This window comes from Austrofundulus limnaeus, unplaced genomic scaffold (assembly GCF_001266775.1).
Source record: "Austrofundulus limnaeus strain Quisiro unplaced genomic scaffold, Austrofundulus_limnaeus-1.0 Scaffold498, whole genome shotgun sequence".
Taxonomy (NCBI): Eukaryota; Metazoa; Chordata; class Actinopteri; order Cyprinodontiformes; family Rivulidae; genus Austrofundulus; species Austrofundulus limnaeus.
The window spans coordinates 153,692-171,353 of NW_013952900.1; the positions used below are offsets into that span (position 1 = coordinate 153,692).

Sequence of the window (17,662 nt, forward strand, 5' to 3'; positions counted from 1 at the left end):
GGGTCTTTCTGAGCCCAGGTGAAGCACCACAGCTCCTCCTGTCCTCAAGTTGTTTAGTGTGACGGGGCCTTTAGAGATAAGGTGAGAAGTTCAGTTGTCCAGGAGGAGTCAGAAGTTGGATAAGGTGGTTTGGGCATCTGTTAAGGATGCCTCCTGGGCACCTCCCTATGGAGGTGCTTCAGGCATGTTCGACTGGGTGGAGACCTCATGAGAACCGCTGGAGAGACTCTGTCTTTCGGCTGGCCTGGGAACAACTTGGAGTTCTCCCAGGAGAGCTGGGAGAGAGAGATCTGGACCTCCCTGCTCAAGCTGTTGCCCCAGAGACCTGACTCTTGAACAAGCAGAAGATGATGGATGGATTGATTCCTTTGAGATCACAGATATCTCTTTATTGGGAAGATTTTAACAGAAAAGTATAAACAGTATAAACATTAAATATTTCATTAAATATTTCAGGCTATGAAACTGGAGTACCGTAGAAGACCCAACCAAATGCAAGGAGACCATGCAAACTTCAAACTCAACATAGAAAGACCCCAGGAACAACCCAGGGCTCGAATCCAGTATCTGTTGCTGTGAAGTATCAGTTCTAACCACTAGTCCATTGTGCTTGGTCAGAATTTTATGGGCGTGTTTCTTTATGAAAAGTGGCTTCAGCGAGCTGGTCTCTGAAAGCAACCTCTTCTGGCCAAGGTTGCCAGCGCTAGAAAATAAAGCCAYAGTTCCGACTGTTATAACGAAAAAGAAAAAGTAAAGTGAAACTTGAAAAAATCGTAAAAGAAATCATGATGTTCCGGAATTGCGCTGCTGAGGGTGGCAGCACGTTGGAGTAGCTCTGTTACTTTTATTGAGATTTTCTTTTCTTTTCAGGTGTTCATTCCTGCCTTTCTGCGGAAAAGTAACATTTTTGGACAGCTGTTCCTTTGTGTTTTGGGTGCTGTGCAGCTGGATTGGTTTTTGCCAATACTTTTTTTATACTTTGCTTTTTGTTATGTTGCGTAACCATAGCTGATTAATATTGCAAAATTTGAAATAATACATCAACTGAAGCTGCAAATCCCAGAGGAGTTGAAAAGGAGGCATCGTGGATGCAGAGCTGGAGCAAAGAGGCGAGAGAGAAGGAGGAAGTTCAAACCATCACTTCCATCAATCCTAATGAGCAACGTGCGATCATTAGCTAACAAACTGGATGAACTTCAAGCCCTGACAAGGACAAGGGACCTAAAAAGGCTAAACAACCTGAAAAAGAAGGCTGGTTCTGTTCTGGGGACGACTGTGGAATCTCTGGAGATGATGGTAGAAAGAAGAATTTTACATAAAATCAAGAACATTGTGGACAACCCTGACCATCCTCTTCATTAGACTGTCATAGAAAGACAAAGTGTCTTCAGTCGGAGACTTCTTCAACTTCGCTGTAATACAGACTGCTACAGAAGATCTTTCCTGCCCACAGCCATCAGCATCTACAATAAGTTTTTAGTTAAATGAGTTACAACAACACCTAATTTCCCTCTGGGATCAATAGTATTTTTGAATTGAATTGAATTGAATGAAATTAGGGCAATTTTTGTGTCTGGAGGAGACAGCACAGCTCTGTATGGATGTGCTGACTGAGAGAGAGTGGGCCTCCCCTAGCAGCCATGGAGGTGATAACAATGGACAACATAGGGACACGTTCCTGCACAGTCTGTTGGAAACAAAGGCTGTCCATTTGTGACAAATTTAAATAACAGCACTTCTCCTTGGTTAACACCAGAAATATCAGATCTTCCTCCTCCAACTCCTCCATCACTATCTGAAAATAAACATCCTCTCTGCCAACGGTGCTGGACTTTTCACCTGATGTTTCTCTTTTGTCTATGAGTAGTCCATGCGAAAAAGACCATTTCAAATCACATCAGCAAGATCCAATGTCTTACATCTTGAAGTATAGAGAGCCTTTAAAACATGGTGTGATGCAGAATAAACTAATAACAAGTTGCATATGAAGTGACGGAACTGGAAAAGACCGTAAAACTTTAACCGAAACACRAGGACCATCTTTCTGAACAACTTTAAACTCAACACTTGTCCTGAATCTAGATTTTTCCATCAGATGTGAGGTGAATCAGTTGAAAATATGTGAAGGATTGCAAAAATGAAACACGAAACATACTGATCTGTGTCTGGTTTTAGTTTAAGCGAATGGCAAGTGCAATAATTGAGGCAGAAAAAGTTGTAAAAGTAGCAGAGACCACCTCTTGCTTTCCCCTTTTATGTTTTGTATTTTCTTATTGGCTTTCTTTGGTATTTCAGAATCAGAATCAGTTTTATTGCCAGTAGTTACGTTTACATGGACAAAAGTAATCGGATTAAACGGCCGTTCGGAGTAAAAATGCATCATGTAAACACCCAATTCGGATTATTCTGACCCGATTCAGCTCGATCCGAATGAATTTGTAATCGGAACGAGAGAGGTGGTTTATGCTGATTGATAATCTGAATGACGTGCATGTAAACACTTAATCTGATCATCTTATTCTGATTGTGGAAAACTGACCTGACTGCGCATGTCTGCTGACTTTCATCCAGTGGTTTCTGCTCTTTTGTGGAGGGAGGGACAGCAACGCTGCAGCACAGAACTTTTACTCCAGTTTTCTCATTCAGTAAAAAGGAAGACACACAGCCTGCGCCGCTTTGCAAAATAAATAAATAAAAGTCTGTGCGTCCCCTGCAGCTGAACCAGGGAGTGCAGTAAAGTCTCTACCATTATKAAATCCTGTTGCAGGTCCATTCTGAGCTCTCAGAAGCTGTTTGTTTATCTTCATGATGAAAGTAGAACTTTTTTCTGTGTTTTTTTAAGGGAAGGTTAGCAACTGCGCAAGTCAGTGCTTCTATTCTGAAAAAAAGCCTGGTGCATGTAAACACTCGTCATGATTGGATTGTGTCCTTGTAAATGATACATTCCGATTATTTAATCCTAATACATTCGATCAAACAAATTTTGCGCATGTAAACTTAGCTAATGTCAGTGAACATTCACAGACTAGGAACTTGCAGTTAAGAACACCCATTCTTTTTACACACAAAGAACAAAAATGGGGGAGAACGGATGATCAGGTCTTGCACAACATGGTCACGCTACCTTTTGCAGCTTGGAAATACACAATAGGATAGATGAGTTAAAAAATATGCTCTGATCCTATGTTTACTCATAAACACAGAATCAAATGCAAAATAAATGATTCGCTAGAGCAAGACAGCTAAGGAGGGGAGGGGGCTGGGGATCAAACACATGGTACGGGGGGTGGGATTCAGGGGAGCCAGTGACGTTCCAGTGCTGGAACCAATCCAAGACCTGTCAAAGTTCAGACACCAGATCTTACCCTCCCAAGCTCAGTTCACAGAGTTCAGAGTTTCCCCTTCCTCCATCACCACAACAGCCTTCAGACTGATCCCACACGGATGATATGGGTTGAGAGAGCAGGGGAATCAGTCCTTTGTTGACGCATCATCCCGGGAAGTTTTAACTGCCGACCGACCAAGGCCAGCAGCTSCTGGGATCCGAAAGATAAACACAGTTTTTTAGGACAAGCGGCCTCGAGATTTCTTGCCACTTTACAGTCTTAACTGCATCTCTGAAATTGCGAAAAAAATGCAGAATGATCCGAATTTCATCACCTCCTCGCCTCTCTCCATCTGAAGTTTCACCCTGATGTAATCCTACATCTCATGGGCACGCTGCCGAATCACATCCAGTTTGCAACTTATCTCCCCCAGCATCTGAGTCTGTGCGTTTCCAGTAGAGGAGATTCCGTCCATGGTTCCTGACAGCTTCTCACAGGCTGGACTGCTGTCAGGATCGCTTTTATTTTCCTATAAGCCAGATATCCACCTCCGCCGATCAGCAGAATTCCAAATATGTACAAATCTTCCACATCTTCAGTGGAAAGTGGCGCCAGACAGATCAGATTCCAAACCCCCCAGGAACCAGTGACTCAACCAGCAGCAACCATTCCACTGGGACAGCTATGTTCCCCTCGTTCCAATTTCAATGTGGAAAAAAATCGTGTCATTTGCGTTCAGAGACCAGTTGACCAAGTCCATAGTTCCTTTTGTTTTCAGATGATAGGTAGAAGAAAGGCTTGAAAAGCTGTGAAGCTTACAAAACGAAGTTTGACAAATTAAAAAATTTAAATGTGCTAATTTGATCAAAATAATTGTAACAACTGAACAGGAGTTGGTTTGACTGTTGCAACTAATACAGTGAAAGCCTGCTGCATGTGTCTCTGCAGATGGACTCACACACTGGAGTCTGACTGGCAGCACGGTGACCGATGAAGACACGTTCATGGGCTTCAGTGATGGCCTCTCACGGTCAGGTACTGAGGACCTGACCTGATTTTTTTATTGAATAAACCTTAGAATAGGATGTATTTTTTTTGAAAAATGTTTTTCCATGCTGTTAGTGGTGTCGGCGGAGGTGGAGATGACGGCCTACGGTCTCCTGACCTACACCGTCCTGGGTGACGTTGCGTCTGCGCTGCCTGTGGTCAAATGGCTCTCCCAGCAAAGGAATGCCTTGGGTGGTTTCTCTTCCACACAGGTCTTCTATTGTCATTTATTTCATGCCTGCAAAAGTTTTAACATTTTATCTTGCAATATAATACTTTTCATCTCAAGTGTGGGTAGTAAGGCCAAAATTCCAGCTGACATGGTTTGAACCCTTTGGCAGGACACGTGCGTGGCTCTGCATGCCCTGTCAGAGTATGCTATCCTGTCATACGTAGGTGGGGTCAACCTCACCATCTCTCTGGCCTCCACTAACCTCGACTTCCAGGAGACCTTTGAACTGAACAGGGACAACAAGAAACTCCTTCAGAGTGCCAAGGTAAATGTGGATCAGAACAAATCGTGCGCTGTTTGATTGTTTATTTATCTATTGGGAGGCCAGCCAGTCGTCTTGGCCCGCCGATGATTAGGGATAACTGATTTGATACGCTTAGGCTTTTAAGTTGTCCGCGTTGACAGCCTTTTATGTCCTTTATTTATTAGTTCCACTTATTACCAGTCTTTCAGATGGGAGATCCTACTCAGTTAAATCACTCTTTTTATGTGCAGTCGAGAATTTTTCAGTTTAAGCGATATCTAATGAGCAGCACTCTGGCTTTAAACAGTAATCTCTGTGTTTGCTTCTTCCGTAGCCAGAATGTTTTACTTTCTGCCAAACCAAACCAGGCTCACCTAAGCTGGATTTCTCAAAAGCACCTTATTGGCCATTTGATTTAGGAACTGTGCTTTAATGTTGTGTTTATTCACGCATGAAACGAGCCACCAATGCTAGAGTTCTCTTTGGGTCAGGTCAACACTGTTGTGTGCATTTTCAGCCAGCTGGAAAGTTTCAGGTGAGAATGAAGGAGGTTTTCTGCCTGGCATTTTTTTTTCTTCTATGAGTGGTGGTGTCAAATTAATAGGGGGCAATTTAGTGCTGCTGGTTAGTAGCCAGGGAGCCACTTGTGGCAGAGAACAGCCTAAAGCATGTATTCAGTTGATAAATGACTCGCTCACCTCTCCATGCCCCGTCTGACTCTCTTTGATTCTCTTTCTGCCGCACTTCTTTTGTAGATACCTAGTGTCCCCACAGGCCTTTTTGTCAGTGCTAAAGGAGAAGGCTGCTGCCTCATGCAGGTAAGGCACACACTCACCAAAATTCTGCTAATATGTTTGTGTCAAAAGTGAGGAACTGGAGAAAATGCATTTTTGTTAAACAGTGTGAATAAGGGTTACTGCGGATCCTTAAAAAGATCATAAAAGGCATTGAATTCATCAATCCAAAAAGAAGGCCTTAATTAGCCTTAAAATATCTTAAATCAATCTTTCAGAGGTCTTAAAAATTGCTGATTGTAATTTGTCTTAAATATTAAAATAGTTCGTACACCCCCCCCCCCCATTTATGTTTATTGTAATTCAGTCTTAAATTTTATTTCAAGAGTCATTAAAGAGGTCTTGAAAAGTCTTAAATTTGACTTGCCTTAAACTGTAGGAACCCTGGTGAATGCTGAGTGCTGAATGACAGCTGAAATTAGCCGAAGAAGCTGAAACTAAGTTGTTAAAGCTAAAAGAAGTATTACTCCAGCTCAAAGCTAAATGTAGAACATAAGAATACAAGCAGCTAAAGGTTATCTAAAAGTTGAAATAGCAAAAGATTCCATTAAAGTTAGGCACAGGGATGAGCAATTAAATGATGAAAAAGGCCACAATTTTTCTTGATGCTACCAGAGGGCCACATACTGTAGTGTTGCACACTTACCCAAATATTATAAAACTGCCATTTTAAAAATGTTTATATATATATTTATTAAACCAACACACAGTGCAGTAATTACCTCCACCAAGGGAAGAGGTAATGTTTTCGGTTGCGTATGTCTGTCTGTCTGTCACTCTGTCTGTGGACAACATTACTCAAAAACCTGTGGACAGATTGTCATGATATTTTTACATGTGGGGATTGGCCAAAGGAACCCACCTTTAAATTTTGGTGATGTTCTAGATCATGACGCGGATACAGGAATTTTTCTTTTAATTCGAGAGAATCAACCAGGCTATGCAGTGTCATTACGTCAGACACATATCAGGAAACAGGAAGTGAAGTCGCAAACTCACTGGGACTACACCTCCCAGGATGCCTATCATCGGGAAAGTTGTGATTATTCTGTTATCAACTAGTATTGCTGATGTTACTACTGTCTGGAGACATACAAAAAGAAATGTGATTCTCTTTACGTTACGGGAATAACTGAGAAAACATCAACAACGGGGGAGGGTCCTGCTGCAGCCGAGCCAAAGCTGGTACCGGTGTTACACCGGACCATTATCGGACAGCAGGAACAGCTGATCAACCATGTGAGGTACCCCCTCCACATAAGAACTTTATTGTGTGGTTGGTCAGAAGTTTGTGTGAGTGTTTGTTTGTGCTGAAAGCACTCAGATGCTGTATTTTGCTTTAACCACTCACCAAAAAAAAGGCGACTCGCTTCCAGAGCAACTGTACCAGGAAGCAGCAGTTTATAAAGGTAGTCAAACTGTTAAAAACTCATAAAAAGGGATAAAACAGACATTTTACATGATGGAATCTGACTGATGAAAATTTAGGAGCTTAATCTAGGACCAGTTTATGGATGAATAAGGTTGGGTGACGAGTCTCTGACTTTTTTTTTTCGCATTGGACTCCACCGGGAAGAAACCCCGTGCATACTGCATACTTAAATGTTCACTACGTCAGAACTTATTCTGCAAATGTGTTTCCATCTTTCCTTCTGCGCATTAACTCTATTGCAGGATGGGGGAAATTGGCCTTGGCGGAGGTTTGCACTCTCCAAGGGCTTCTAGTTTGACATATTTCATGTTTAAACACATGTATCAGTTGTTCTCTTCTTTAATAAATACAAATACAAAATGTTTGAAGCAAACAAAAAATATATATATACTTTAGAGAGCTAAAGTGCAACAACGTAAGATGCCTTCAGTTCAAACTCTTGCACTGAAGGTTGTAGTTCTGATAAAAAGACACAGTTTATGTACTTGCAACATCAGTACACTTCTCATATTTAGCTTGATGCAACTTGTTGTAGTGGTGACTTATATTAAAATGTTTTATTTATTATGGATTAAATTTATTTATTTGTTTTTTTATTTTACTTAAAAAGCACTCAAAGCAGCTCTTAGATTCTAACCAACAGCAGCTAAAGAGCACCTCAAAGTTTAAATAGAAAATGTGTAGTTAAAATTAAAACTAACTAGAAGCTAAAGGCAGCAAAAGGTTAACCCAAAGTTGAAATATATTGTAAAGGGTAGTTAAAAGTAAGGCTAACTAGAAGCTGAAAGTAGCAAAAATCTGGGTAAAAAGCTAAACATAGCAAAACACTAGCTTAAGCAGCAGAACAGTTGCTGAGAGCCAAAATGTACAAAAGGATAGCTAAAAGACAAAAACGGTAGAGCAATAGAAAAAAAAGTAAAGTAGCATAAAGTTGAGCCGAAGTATGTTGAAGCAGATTTTAAAGACAACGTTTTTGAGAGAAATGAAGACATTGCAATGTGTTTTTGTGTGGAAAATGTATATTAATAGTTAAATATTTGACATTTTTAAATGTTACAACCAAAAGTCATAGCACCTATTTTTATAATAGCTGCATGTTTTTATATAGAAATGTCTAAAATAGCACAAAACATGCAGAAGCAGACAAAAAAAAATACATAAGGCCAAAAAAAAGAGGGAAAATAATTGTGAATGCGCACAAACATTTTTTAGAGTTACCTCATCAAATATGAAACATTTTCTGCAACAATCAAGAGATATATGTGTTGTTTGTATCTGATGTTAAGACTTTACTTTTTGTCATTTAAACTTATTTGTCCATTTTCGAAACAATGAGACTGTTTCAGTGAGTTTGACAGAGCTTTAGATCTTTTAGTTCACACAGCTTCATATATATATATATATATATATATTTTACACACAAACTTTTCCCCAATCCACACCTCTCAGTGCACGTCTCTTTTAGCCCCTCAGGCCAGCAGCACCTGGGCTCTAATGAAAAACAAGAGCAGGGTGATTAAAAAGCCTGTCTGTGAATGTGTTTGTCGACAGACTTTAGGCAACGTGTCCAACACCTCAAGTTGATCCTTTATTAGTTTTGCTATAATAACTATATAATGGCTGCCACACTAACTGACCTACAGACACAAAAATGACTGTAATTCAGTGAGTTTTACAGATATTGAGCTAAAATTTGATATGATGGTAGCTGAGTGTATTTAACAACACATACTCTGAGTGTGACATCTTGTGGTAATTTATGCACATGATGTTGCTTTAAAGGTTTGACCAAAACAGCTAGCTACAACTCTGGCTTGAAAAGCTGGCTAGCCATGTGAATGCTAAGACTTTACTTACCTCTGAACTTAAAAGCTTATATGTAGATTAAAATCCAATTTTCCTGTCTTTTTGTCTGCAGATAGACGTGTCCTATAATGTACCCGATCCAGTAGCGAAGCCAGCTTTTCAGCTCCAGGTGGAACTGAAAGAGCCTCTTCAGGAGCGACACACGCAGCCCTCTTCCTCCTCTTCGTTCCACTCGTGGCAGTCCACGTCACGCTCCAGAAGCCGTGCCGACAATCGCTCCGATCTGAACCGGAAACGGCGGGCGCCCGTCGACGACGATGACCCGGCAGCCCACCAGGACAAGATGAACTTCCAGATTTACTTGGAAGTGTGCRCCAGGTAGGGACCGCCCGTGCGCTTTGTTGCACAGAGCGGCCTCAAGACGGTTTCCTCCGTTCATCACRTCGATTCTTTCTCTAGGTGGCTCCACTCAGGCTCGTCTAACATGGCAGTCATAGAAGTTCCCATGATTTCTGGTTTCCGGGCAGATGTGGAAAGTCTAGAAAGGGTATGTACTCATACTGAGTTGTACTCATCAGTTTTTCTTGTTGATGGTGATGAAAGGACCGGTAGATAACAGAAAGARAAGCGTTCRCATCTGGAGGTCATTTCATAGAATACATCCTACATATCCTGTTTTCTTCAAAGTCAATYGCCAACAACACACTCACATGTACACAGTCATCAACAAAAACACATACCTTAACTTAACCGTATAAACAAACACACAGTAGATATGGACATTACTCTGCAGTGGGAAGTGAATATAAATATTTGCTGCAGCTGGAAGCAATAAACCTGACATATCCACACTTCATGCGCAAAACCATGAACCCTAATAAAGACAGGAGTATATTAAGAATGTGTTAGACATTAGTGGATAATAAGGAAGTAACAAAGAGGTAGTTTTAACAGGCTGAATCCAGATCAGCACCCACCCCCCTCCCCCACAGCAGAAGCTTGTTCCTCATTAGGAGACTATAATCGGGGCATTAGGTCTGCAGGCTGCTGTTACAATRGCCACCTTTGTGCTTACCTGGATAAATCTCAAACTCTCACTCACAACACATGCTGTGAGTTTGTCACTTGAGGCTGACCTGAGTTGCAGTGGGTAACGAGCTCATTGTGAACCCCTGCTGGACTCCCTCAAGTTTTACTGCTGCCTGCCACTCGCATTTCTCAAGTTTACAGCTGCGAGTTTGGCCTCAGCCGTCATGTCTAGCCGATTCTAATAAATGCTGCAGACCTGGACCTGGACCTGGMTTCATCCGGTGACCACAGCAGCAGTCCTGCAGCTTCTTATAATGAGCTGAACTTYTTGTGAGCAGTGAAAGTTCAAGACATTTTTTTTAATTGCTGCATAGACAAGCAATGCTTTTAAGGACATGACGATTATTTGTGGTACGTGTGCGCTTGCATAACTGCACCAGCTCCATGTAGCCCCCCACCCCACTCCCACCCTCTGACTGTCCTCAGGCTGCCACCTTTGACTGAATGAGAATTCTCCCTATGGGGGGAAATAAACTTCTGGCTCAGCATGCATGCACAGATTCACAGCAAACAGCATGCTCATTACTCATTCGTGTATTTTATTTGCACACCTTAGCATGTTCACTTTTCTCCTGTTGCACATTTAGATGCAGATCATTTGGACTACTTTAAGCCACTTTAGCCATGATCTCTAAAAGGAGAATTGGAGTTAGGGCACATTAAGGTTCATAATTGTGCATTAAGAGATGTCAAGTTTGCGATGATGTTTCCTAAATTTTATTAATCCACAAGTTTTCTTTAGACACAATCTTTTCCTTATCTGAACAATAACATCCAGACTAGCTGTCCGATCCGGTCTCCATTCAGATGACATCTAAGTCCTTTGATTTATGACCGTTTCATTCAGTTGTTTAATTGGCCCGACCATAACTCATGTTCAAAATGTTCAATCATTTTTGGTACAAGGAGTCAGAGTTATGTTACGTTCAGGAACATGGTAAAAATCAGATTCCTGAGATTCATTCAGGGTGGTCAATGTCATCTTGTATCAGCATCAGCGTATGATCTGACCTCAACAATGTCTGTATCTCTCACAAAGAGTCAAGTCTGATCAGAATTATCCCATGGCCATGCATTAACTATCTWGTGACCACACATTTACTGACGTTTGAGCAAACATTTACTAACGTGTGGCCATGTGTTAACTATCTCCTGGCCAGGTGTTAACTATCTCGTGGCCACATATTGACTATCTCATGACCATGGATTAACTATCTCGTGGACACATTAACTATCTCCTGGCCACATATTAACTATCTATTAACTATCTCATGGACACACATTAACTATCTCCTGGCCAAGTATTAACTATCTTGTGGCCACCTATTAACTTTCTCATGGACACGTATTAATTATCTTGTTGCCACATATTAACTATCTCGCGACTGCGTATTAACTGTCTTGTGGCCACATATTAGCTATCATGTGGTCATGTATTAACTATCTCGTGGCTATGTATTAACTATCTTGTGGCCATATTAACTATCTTGTGGCCACATATTAACTATCTTGTGGCCACATATTAACAATCATGTGGTCATGTATTAACTAACTTGTGGCCACATATTAACTATCTCGTGGCCACATATTAACTATCTCTTGGCTATGTATTAACTGTCTCGTGGCCACAGATTAACTATCATGTGGCCACATATTAACTATCTCGTGGCCACGGATTAACTATCTCGTGGCCACGGATTAACTATCTTGTGGCCACGTATTAAGTATCTCATGGTTATGTATTAACTATCTAGTGGCCACGTAATAGCAATCTTGTGGCCACATATTGACTATCTTGTGGCCACGTATTAACTATCTTGTGGCCACATATTAAGTATCTTGTGGCCCCGTATTAAGTATCTTGTGGCCCCGTATTAAGTATCTCGTGGCTATGTATTAACTATCTAGTGGCCACATAATAACTATCTTGTGGCCACGTATTAAGTATCTTGTGGCCACGTATTAAGTATCTTGTGGCCACGTATTAAGTATCTTGTGGCCACGTATTAAGTATCTTGTGGCCACGTATTAAGTATCTCGTGGCCATGTATTAACTTTCTCGTGGCCACGTATTATTATCTTGTGGCCACATATTAACTGTCTTGTGGCCACATATTAACTATCTTGTAGCCTCGTATTAACTATCATATGGCCATGTATTAACTATCTCCTGGCCACGTATTAACTATTTTGTGACCACATATTAACTATCTTGTGGCCACRTGTTAAYTATTTCTTGACCACGTATTAACTATCTCGTGGCCACGTATTAACTATTTCGTGGCCACGTATTAACTATCTCATAACTGTCTCATGGCCACGTATTAACTATCTCATGGGAAAGTATTAAACTATCTTTTGGCCTTTTTTATCCAGTGTCACCTGACAGGCTCCATAAAGGCATAAAACCATTAACTTAAAAAGAAATTCAACTTAAAATAACTCTTGTGTGAGTCATTGCAACACAATAATGTAAAACATCGTAAAAGTATTTTAGGAAAAAGTTTGCTCTTCAAGGCTAAAGTAGAAATTCTTCATTTCTGCTGTTGAGTTATCATTCTGCTTGTCATCTTCAGCTTTTGATGGATAAGAGAGTGGGTCTGAAGAGGTATGAGCTGAACGGCAGAAAAGTGTTGTTCTACTTTGATGAGGTGAGGTAAACGGCCATTTGTCATTTCTGTCTGTGAAATCACAGAGGAGGGTGGTTGACTCTTGAGAGTACAAAAGTGCAAATGTGTTTGCATTTCACCCTGTGGGTGTTACTTTTTTCTTAGATTCCCAGTCAGTGTATGACGTGTGTGGCCTTCCAAGCTGTCAGGGAATACATTGTGGGCAAGACGGCACCTGTTCCCGTCAAGATCTATGACTACTATGAACCAGGTGATGAACCTTTTTAAGGTTAAAGACAAGGAAAACATTCCTAATGCTTGGAATGTTTGAGGGAARTGTTTAAATGTTTTAAGTTCTTTTGTGTATTTCTTTTGTGTATAAATGTGCCGGTGTGGGCTTTTGCTTGCAATGCAGCTTTTGAGGCCACCAGRTTCTACAACGTTAGTGAGAGCAGTCCACTTGCACGGGAGCTGTGTGATGGACCAACGTGCAATGAGGTGGAGAGCTCAACAAACCMGTGGATAGGTGGGAACGCATATCCTACAGTCTCCATTAAAAAAAAAACAGTTGGGGACTTCTGTAAAACGTAAAGAAAAACAAAATACAATGATTTATGAATCTCTTAAACCCAAATTTCATTCACAATGAAACACAGTGAAYTTCAAACGGTATGCCTGAAACATTTTGAAAGTGTGTAAAAGGACAGTAAGTGGTATGAAAAAACAGCTGCAGTAGTATTGATTGAGTTCAGTGCTACAGGTCAGTAAAATGACTTGTTTCATTATGAATTAAATATGAATTTATGAGATGATCAAATCCTTGCATTTCCTTTTATATACATTTTAAAGAACAAATTTTTGCTCCATTGTTGTACTGCTGTAACTATTTGCAGACGCCTCAACTTCATTGATCTCCTAAATGTATCTCTTTCTGCAGGTTTTGCACAAGCAAACCAGTGCAACATGTTCGGTTGCTTTGAGAAGGAGCAGTTCGAGCGCTGCACGTGCTATAGGGACTGCGGCTACGAGGGGGAGCCTGTTTGTGGATCTGACGGGCAGCTCTACTGGAACCAGTGTCAGATGGAGGTGTTWGCCTGTCGAAACGGGACGCGTATAAAGCAGGTTCCACCCTCTCAGTGTCCACACGGTAAGGACTGTCTAATCGCTACTAACATCCCGTTTGTTCGCTGTCAAACTTTGTTTAGGGGTGACCAGACTGGGACCACTGGTCACACAGAGTTGGCCCAGAAAAGACCTGAACTACGTGGCATTTTGCTGAAGATGTAATCGTGTTTCTTGGTCATTGTCTCATGTACTTACAGGCAGTAACTATCATGTAGTATTACATCATGAGAATTACCTATCTGAGCAGTGCACATGAAACGAACAGTCTGCATATAGGAATATCTCTTGCTGGCAAATCAGGAGTTGAGGTGGCCAAAGATTTTTCTATGGTGACCAGGGCCACCCCTTGGCTCCGCCCCTGCGTYGGATTACATCTGATCCTTCTGAATTATTGTGTCCTGTCTTTTGGCTGGTACTGCTTGTGTGTGTGTCCTGCCGGTYACACTTACTTTGCTTTGTTGTAACTCTGTGTGTAATCCTTCATGATGTTTTGGGTWGATGTGTGCACCTGTGACAGCATCTAAGTTCAGCTTTGGTGTGCCATGATCTGAGCTGAGGAAACACAGGTGATGAGTGATTACTGGACAGGGTTCTGGGGTGGTGGGGTGCGCGATTTTTCACTGGTCTCCACCCCCTGCCAATCCTCTCTCACTTTTCGTCTTATTGCAGGGCTCTCTTTCTCTCTATCTGTCTCTCTCGCGCGCTCTCTTCAAAGGACAGAGTGCTTTTGTCCAGCCTCAGAAATCCTTGAATTCCTTTCCGACGCACAGCCCAACAACAAAGGAGCCTTCATGTTGTGGAAAGGCATAGACGAAACTTTGGTGGGAAAAATCTTCTGTCAGTGCCAAGTGTTTCATGCAACAGATCATCAAAGTCATATTTTTATTTATTTATTTTTCTTTCCCCGTTGCTCCGTGGCCTTGTTTGTGTATGGTTGCATAGAGCAGATTTATGTCACCATTTCCACATATTAGGAAGTGGGGGGGGATTGGTGGGGAGGTTTGTTTTCACACATGGCCTCTTGGCTGTGCGTTGACTGCTGCTGCTATTTTTGGAAAGATAAATTTTAACACAAGCGTACATCCCTGTTTGACAAAGAAGCGTTGCTCAGTATTCAGATCAAACAACGCTAATAAACGATTTTTTTTTATCACCTGCTGCAAAACGCTATGTGTTGCACTTTTGTCAGTCTGTTAGCGTAATATCTTTTGAACCACTGGACAGATTTGAATGAAAAATTGTGAAAGCAGTCGATACATCTACAACGTTATATTTTTTGGAGTCAACCCCATTCAAGATGACGACCACAGCTAACCAAAAATGGCCATATTTCGGCCARTTGAATATACGCTGAGCTAAAATTAGTTGAAGCAGTATTTGAATGTTATCTCTATCATATACTCTTAAAAGCTTAGTGATCACATGAGGTTTGGCAGTGTCACGTGTGATTGCACATAATTCTATTTTGAAGGTTTGACCAAAATGACTACACCTTCGTCCTCCGTTCAAGGAGTACCAAATTTTTGATTTAGCCTGATTTTGTGGTGATTACCTTGTGTTTCCAGTGGACATCCCCAGAGACACACAGCCAGTAGTGAGCCAGGAAACGGAGCAACCCTCTGTGCCTGTACACACAGGTAAATCCATCCACCCCATTCTTCCCTATTCATCAGATGCTCGTATTTCTTCAGATTATGCACAAACTGTCAAGACTCAGCAGCTGTGTTTAGTTTACCAAGTAGTTAATCTGCTTCTGCAAACTTTTTTTTCATCACCTTGCATTCCTTTTATCAACTTGTTTTGATTCGGTGAAGATTTACAGCACATCACCACCTATTGTTAGCATATATATGTCTGGAAATGAAATGTAGAATGCCGAAATGAAACAAGTTCTGTGTTTGTTTGTATGTGTTTTGGGTGGATTTTAAGGGAGATGTTTGGCTGTGTGTGAAGCAATCCTAACATGCTGTGTTGAAGGGGGGTGGGGAGGTCACTGTTTGAACTCTGCCTGTGAGTGTCTGGGTTGAAGGCAGGTGTGTGTGTGTTTGATGTGGCTTGACCTGCTTCGACTTGTTCCTCAGCCAGTAGCTCCTGCTCACAAAGCTGATCTCAAAGTCAAAGGTCTCCTCGGTACAAACGCTACATGCTTCACAGTCGTCACAGGAATGCTTTTCTATCACACACACATGTTATATGTCTACTGAGATGCATCAGGACGTTATATGTCTTTTTTGTTTGCAAGCACAATTAAATGTGTGTTCAGGAAAAAAAACATATAAAAGATACTTTTTCGGAGTTCCTTGGTAGTGTTTATACCGAACTATATTCAGGGACTAAAGGAAAACCCCAGGGTGGTTCAAGTTATGAGATACTTCTAAAACACTTTCATTTTAAACCATTAAAATGTTGACAACATGCCACCGCTGAGTGCAATAGGTAATAGTGGGTTCTGCCAATGAACTGACAGTTTCAATGAGACCGTGAAGGAAGCCGAAGCTTTGGAATTAGCCTCCCTGTGCAGACTTGTTTTATTAGTGAACTTGTAGCAAAGCACAGACTCGCAGGAATCATTTGGAGTAACATTTTCACATTATATGTGTTTTCATTGTTCTTTTTTTTCTTCCTAATTTTTAAAGGCAATTGTTTGTTTATTTGAATTTTAGAATGAGATCTAATGTGTGTCATGACCATAAAAGATAAGAAATAATCACCTGCTGGTCATTATAAAATGACTATTTATTACAAGTGATGCTTTAGTGAAAGAATTTAAGTAGGGTGCAACCCCTGCTGACAGAAATGTTGTACTGCATCTGTTCAGATGATTTTATTTTTTTTTTTTTAAGCTTTAAATCTTTTCTTTTTTCTTTTTATTTTTACTTGCTTTGCAGTCATTCCTCCATGCTTTGTCGGTGCATGTTTCTTGGCACATTAAAAATAGATCCAGTCAGGTCCTCTGGGTGGGCTTCTTTGTTCAAACGTTTCGTCTCCTCGTCACTTAACATACACAACATTGCTCTGACAGAAGGAGTAAAGGAAGCCATTTTTGTGAAGAGAAACTGTTTGTTTTTAAAAAGGGGTGGAGGTCTCTGTGTCCAGTCATCCCCCTCTTAAAATGCTGGTATTGCGAGTATGACTCATTCCTGTGTGAACATCAGGGTATTAACGATAGTTAGGCTGATGGTTCTCTTTTGCATGAGAACAACCAGTTTTGGGTGTCTCCGGTTAACTAGTTGATCCACTACTATACTGCTTATATGACTGAGTTTGTTTGCACCTCCTAAGACTGAAGAAGTCTCTCAGATAAAAGACGAAACATTTCAACGAAGAACAACCCGTCCAGAGGACCTGACTCAACCTTGTTAGACTTCTCTATCTGGATTATTAAGAATGCATCAGGACATCTTTGGCTTCAAACTGCTTTGTTGGCCTTTTTTCTCTCCGCTTTTATTCAATCCGTTTTGTCCTTTTAGGTGTTGAAGAACAAGGCTCCATAGCCGAGGTGTCCTACTACTCTTATGAATACGACTCGGACGCTGAGCTTTTCCTTGCCGACGGAGACGGAGGAGACCCTTTTGAAGTGCCTGTCATCGGGGCCGATGTAGACCATAAGGTCCTACCGGCAGGCACCCATCTACCTGCGATGGACACAAAAACCACCCCTGACCGATGGTACGAGCTGCATGGTTTGTGTTGTTGTGGGGCTGCTGGATGTTTGGGCCATAACTTTTGTGAAACTCGGTGTTGATCTTGTGACAAACGTGTGTCTTTGTTTTCTTGTCGTCCACAGAACCGCTCCAAGTGAAGCCATAATGACCTCCAAATTGTACCATATTTGTGAATATGCTTTTAAACGAAAAGAGGACAAACTTGCTTCAGTGAAAAGTCGACTGGGTCTGGAGGGCTGAGAGTGAAAGTTTAAATTAGATGAATGGAGTTTTTATTTGGATGCGTCTATTTC

General features: G+C 41.2%; 1 protein-coding gene across 1 annotated transcript in view; it reads left to right on the plus strand.

Moving 5' to 3' along the window:
• The window catches only part of cpamd8 (C3 and PZP like alpha-2-macroglobulin domain containing 8), a gene marked incomplete at both ends in the record, with an annotated part of 52,911 nt that extends 35,249 nt beyond the window's left edge, over positions 1-17,662 (plus strand). The window contains 13 exon segments of the mRNA XM_014025778.1: positions 4,275-4,361; positions 4,449-4,585; positions 4,715-4,870; positions 5,605-5,667; positions 8,994-9,259; positions 9,341-9,428; positions 12,547-12,621; positions 12,745-12,850; positions 12,995-13,105; positions 13,517-13,726; positions 15,270-15,341; positions 17,175-17,373; positions 17,492-17,662. Of these exon segments, the coding sequence (XP_013881232.1) occupies positions 4,275-4,361; positions 4,449-4,585; positions 4,715-4,870; positions 5,605-5,667; positions 8,994-9,259; positions 9,341-9,428; positions 12,547-12,621; positions 12,745-12,850; positions 12,995-13,105; positions 13,517-13,726; positions 15,270-15,341; positions 17,175-17,373; position 17,492 (1,571 nt within the window).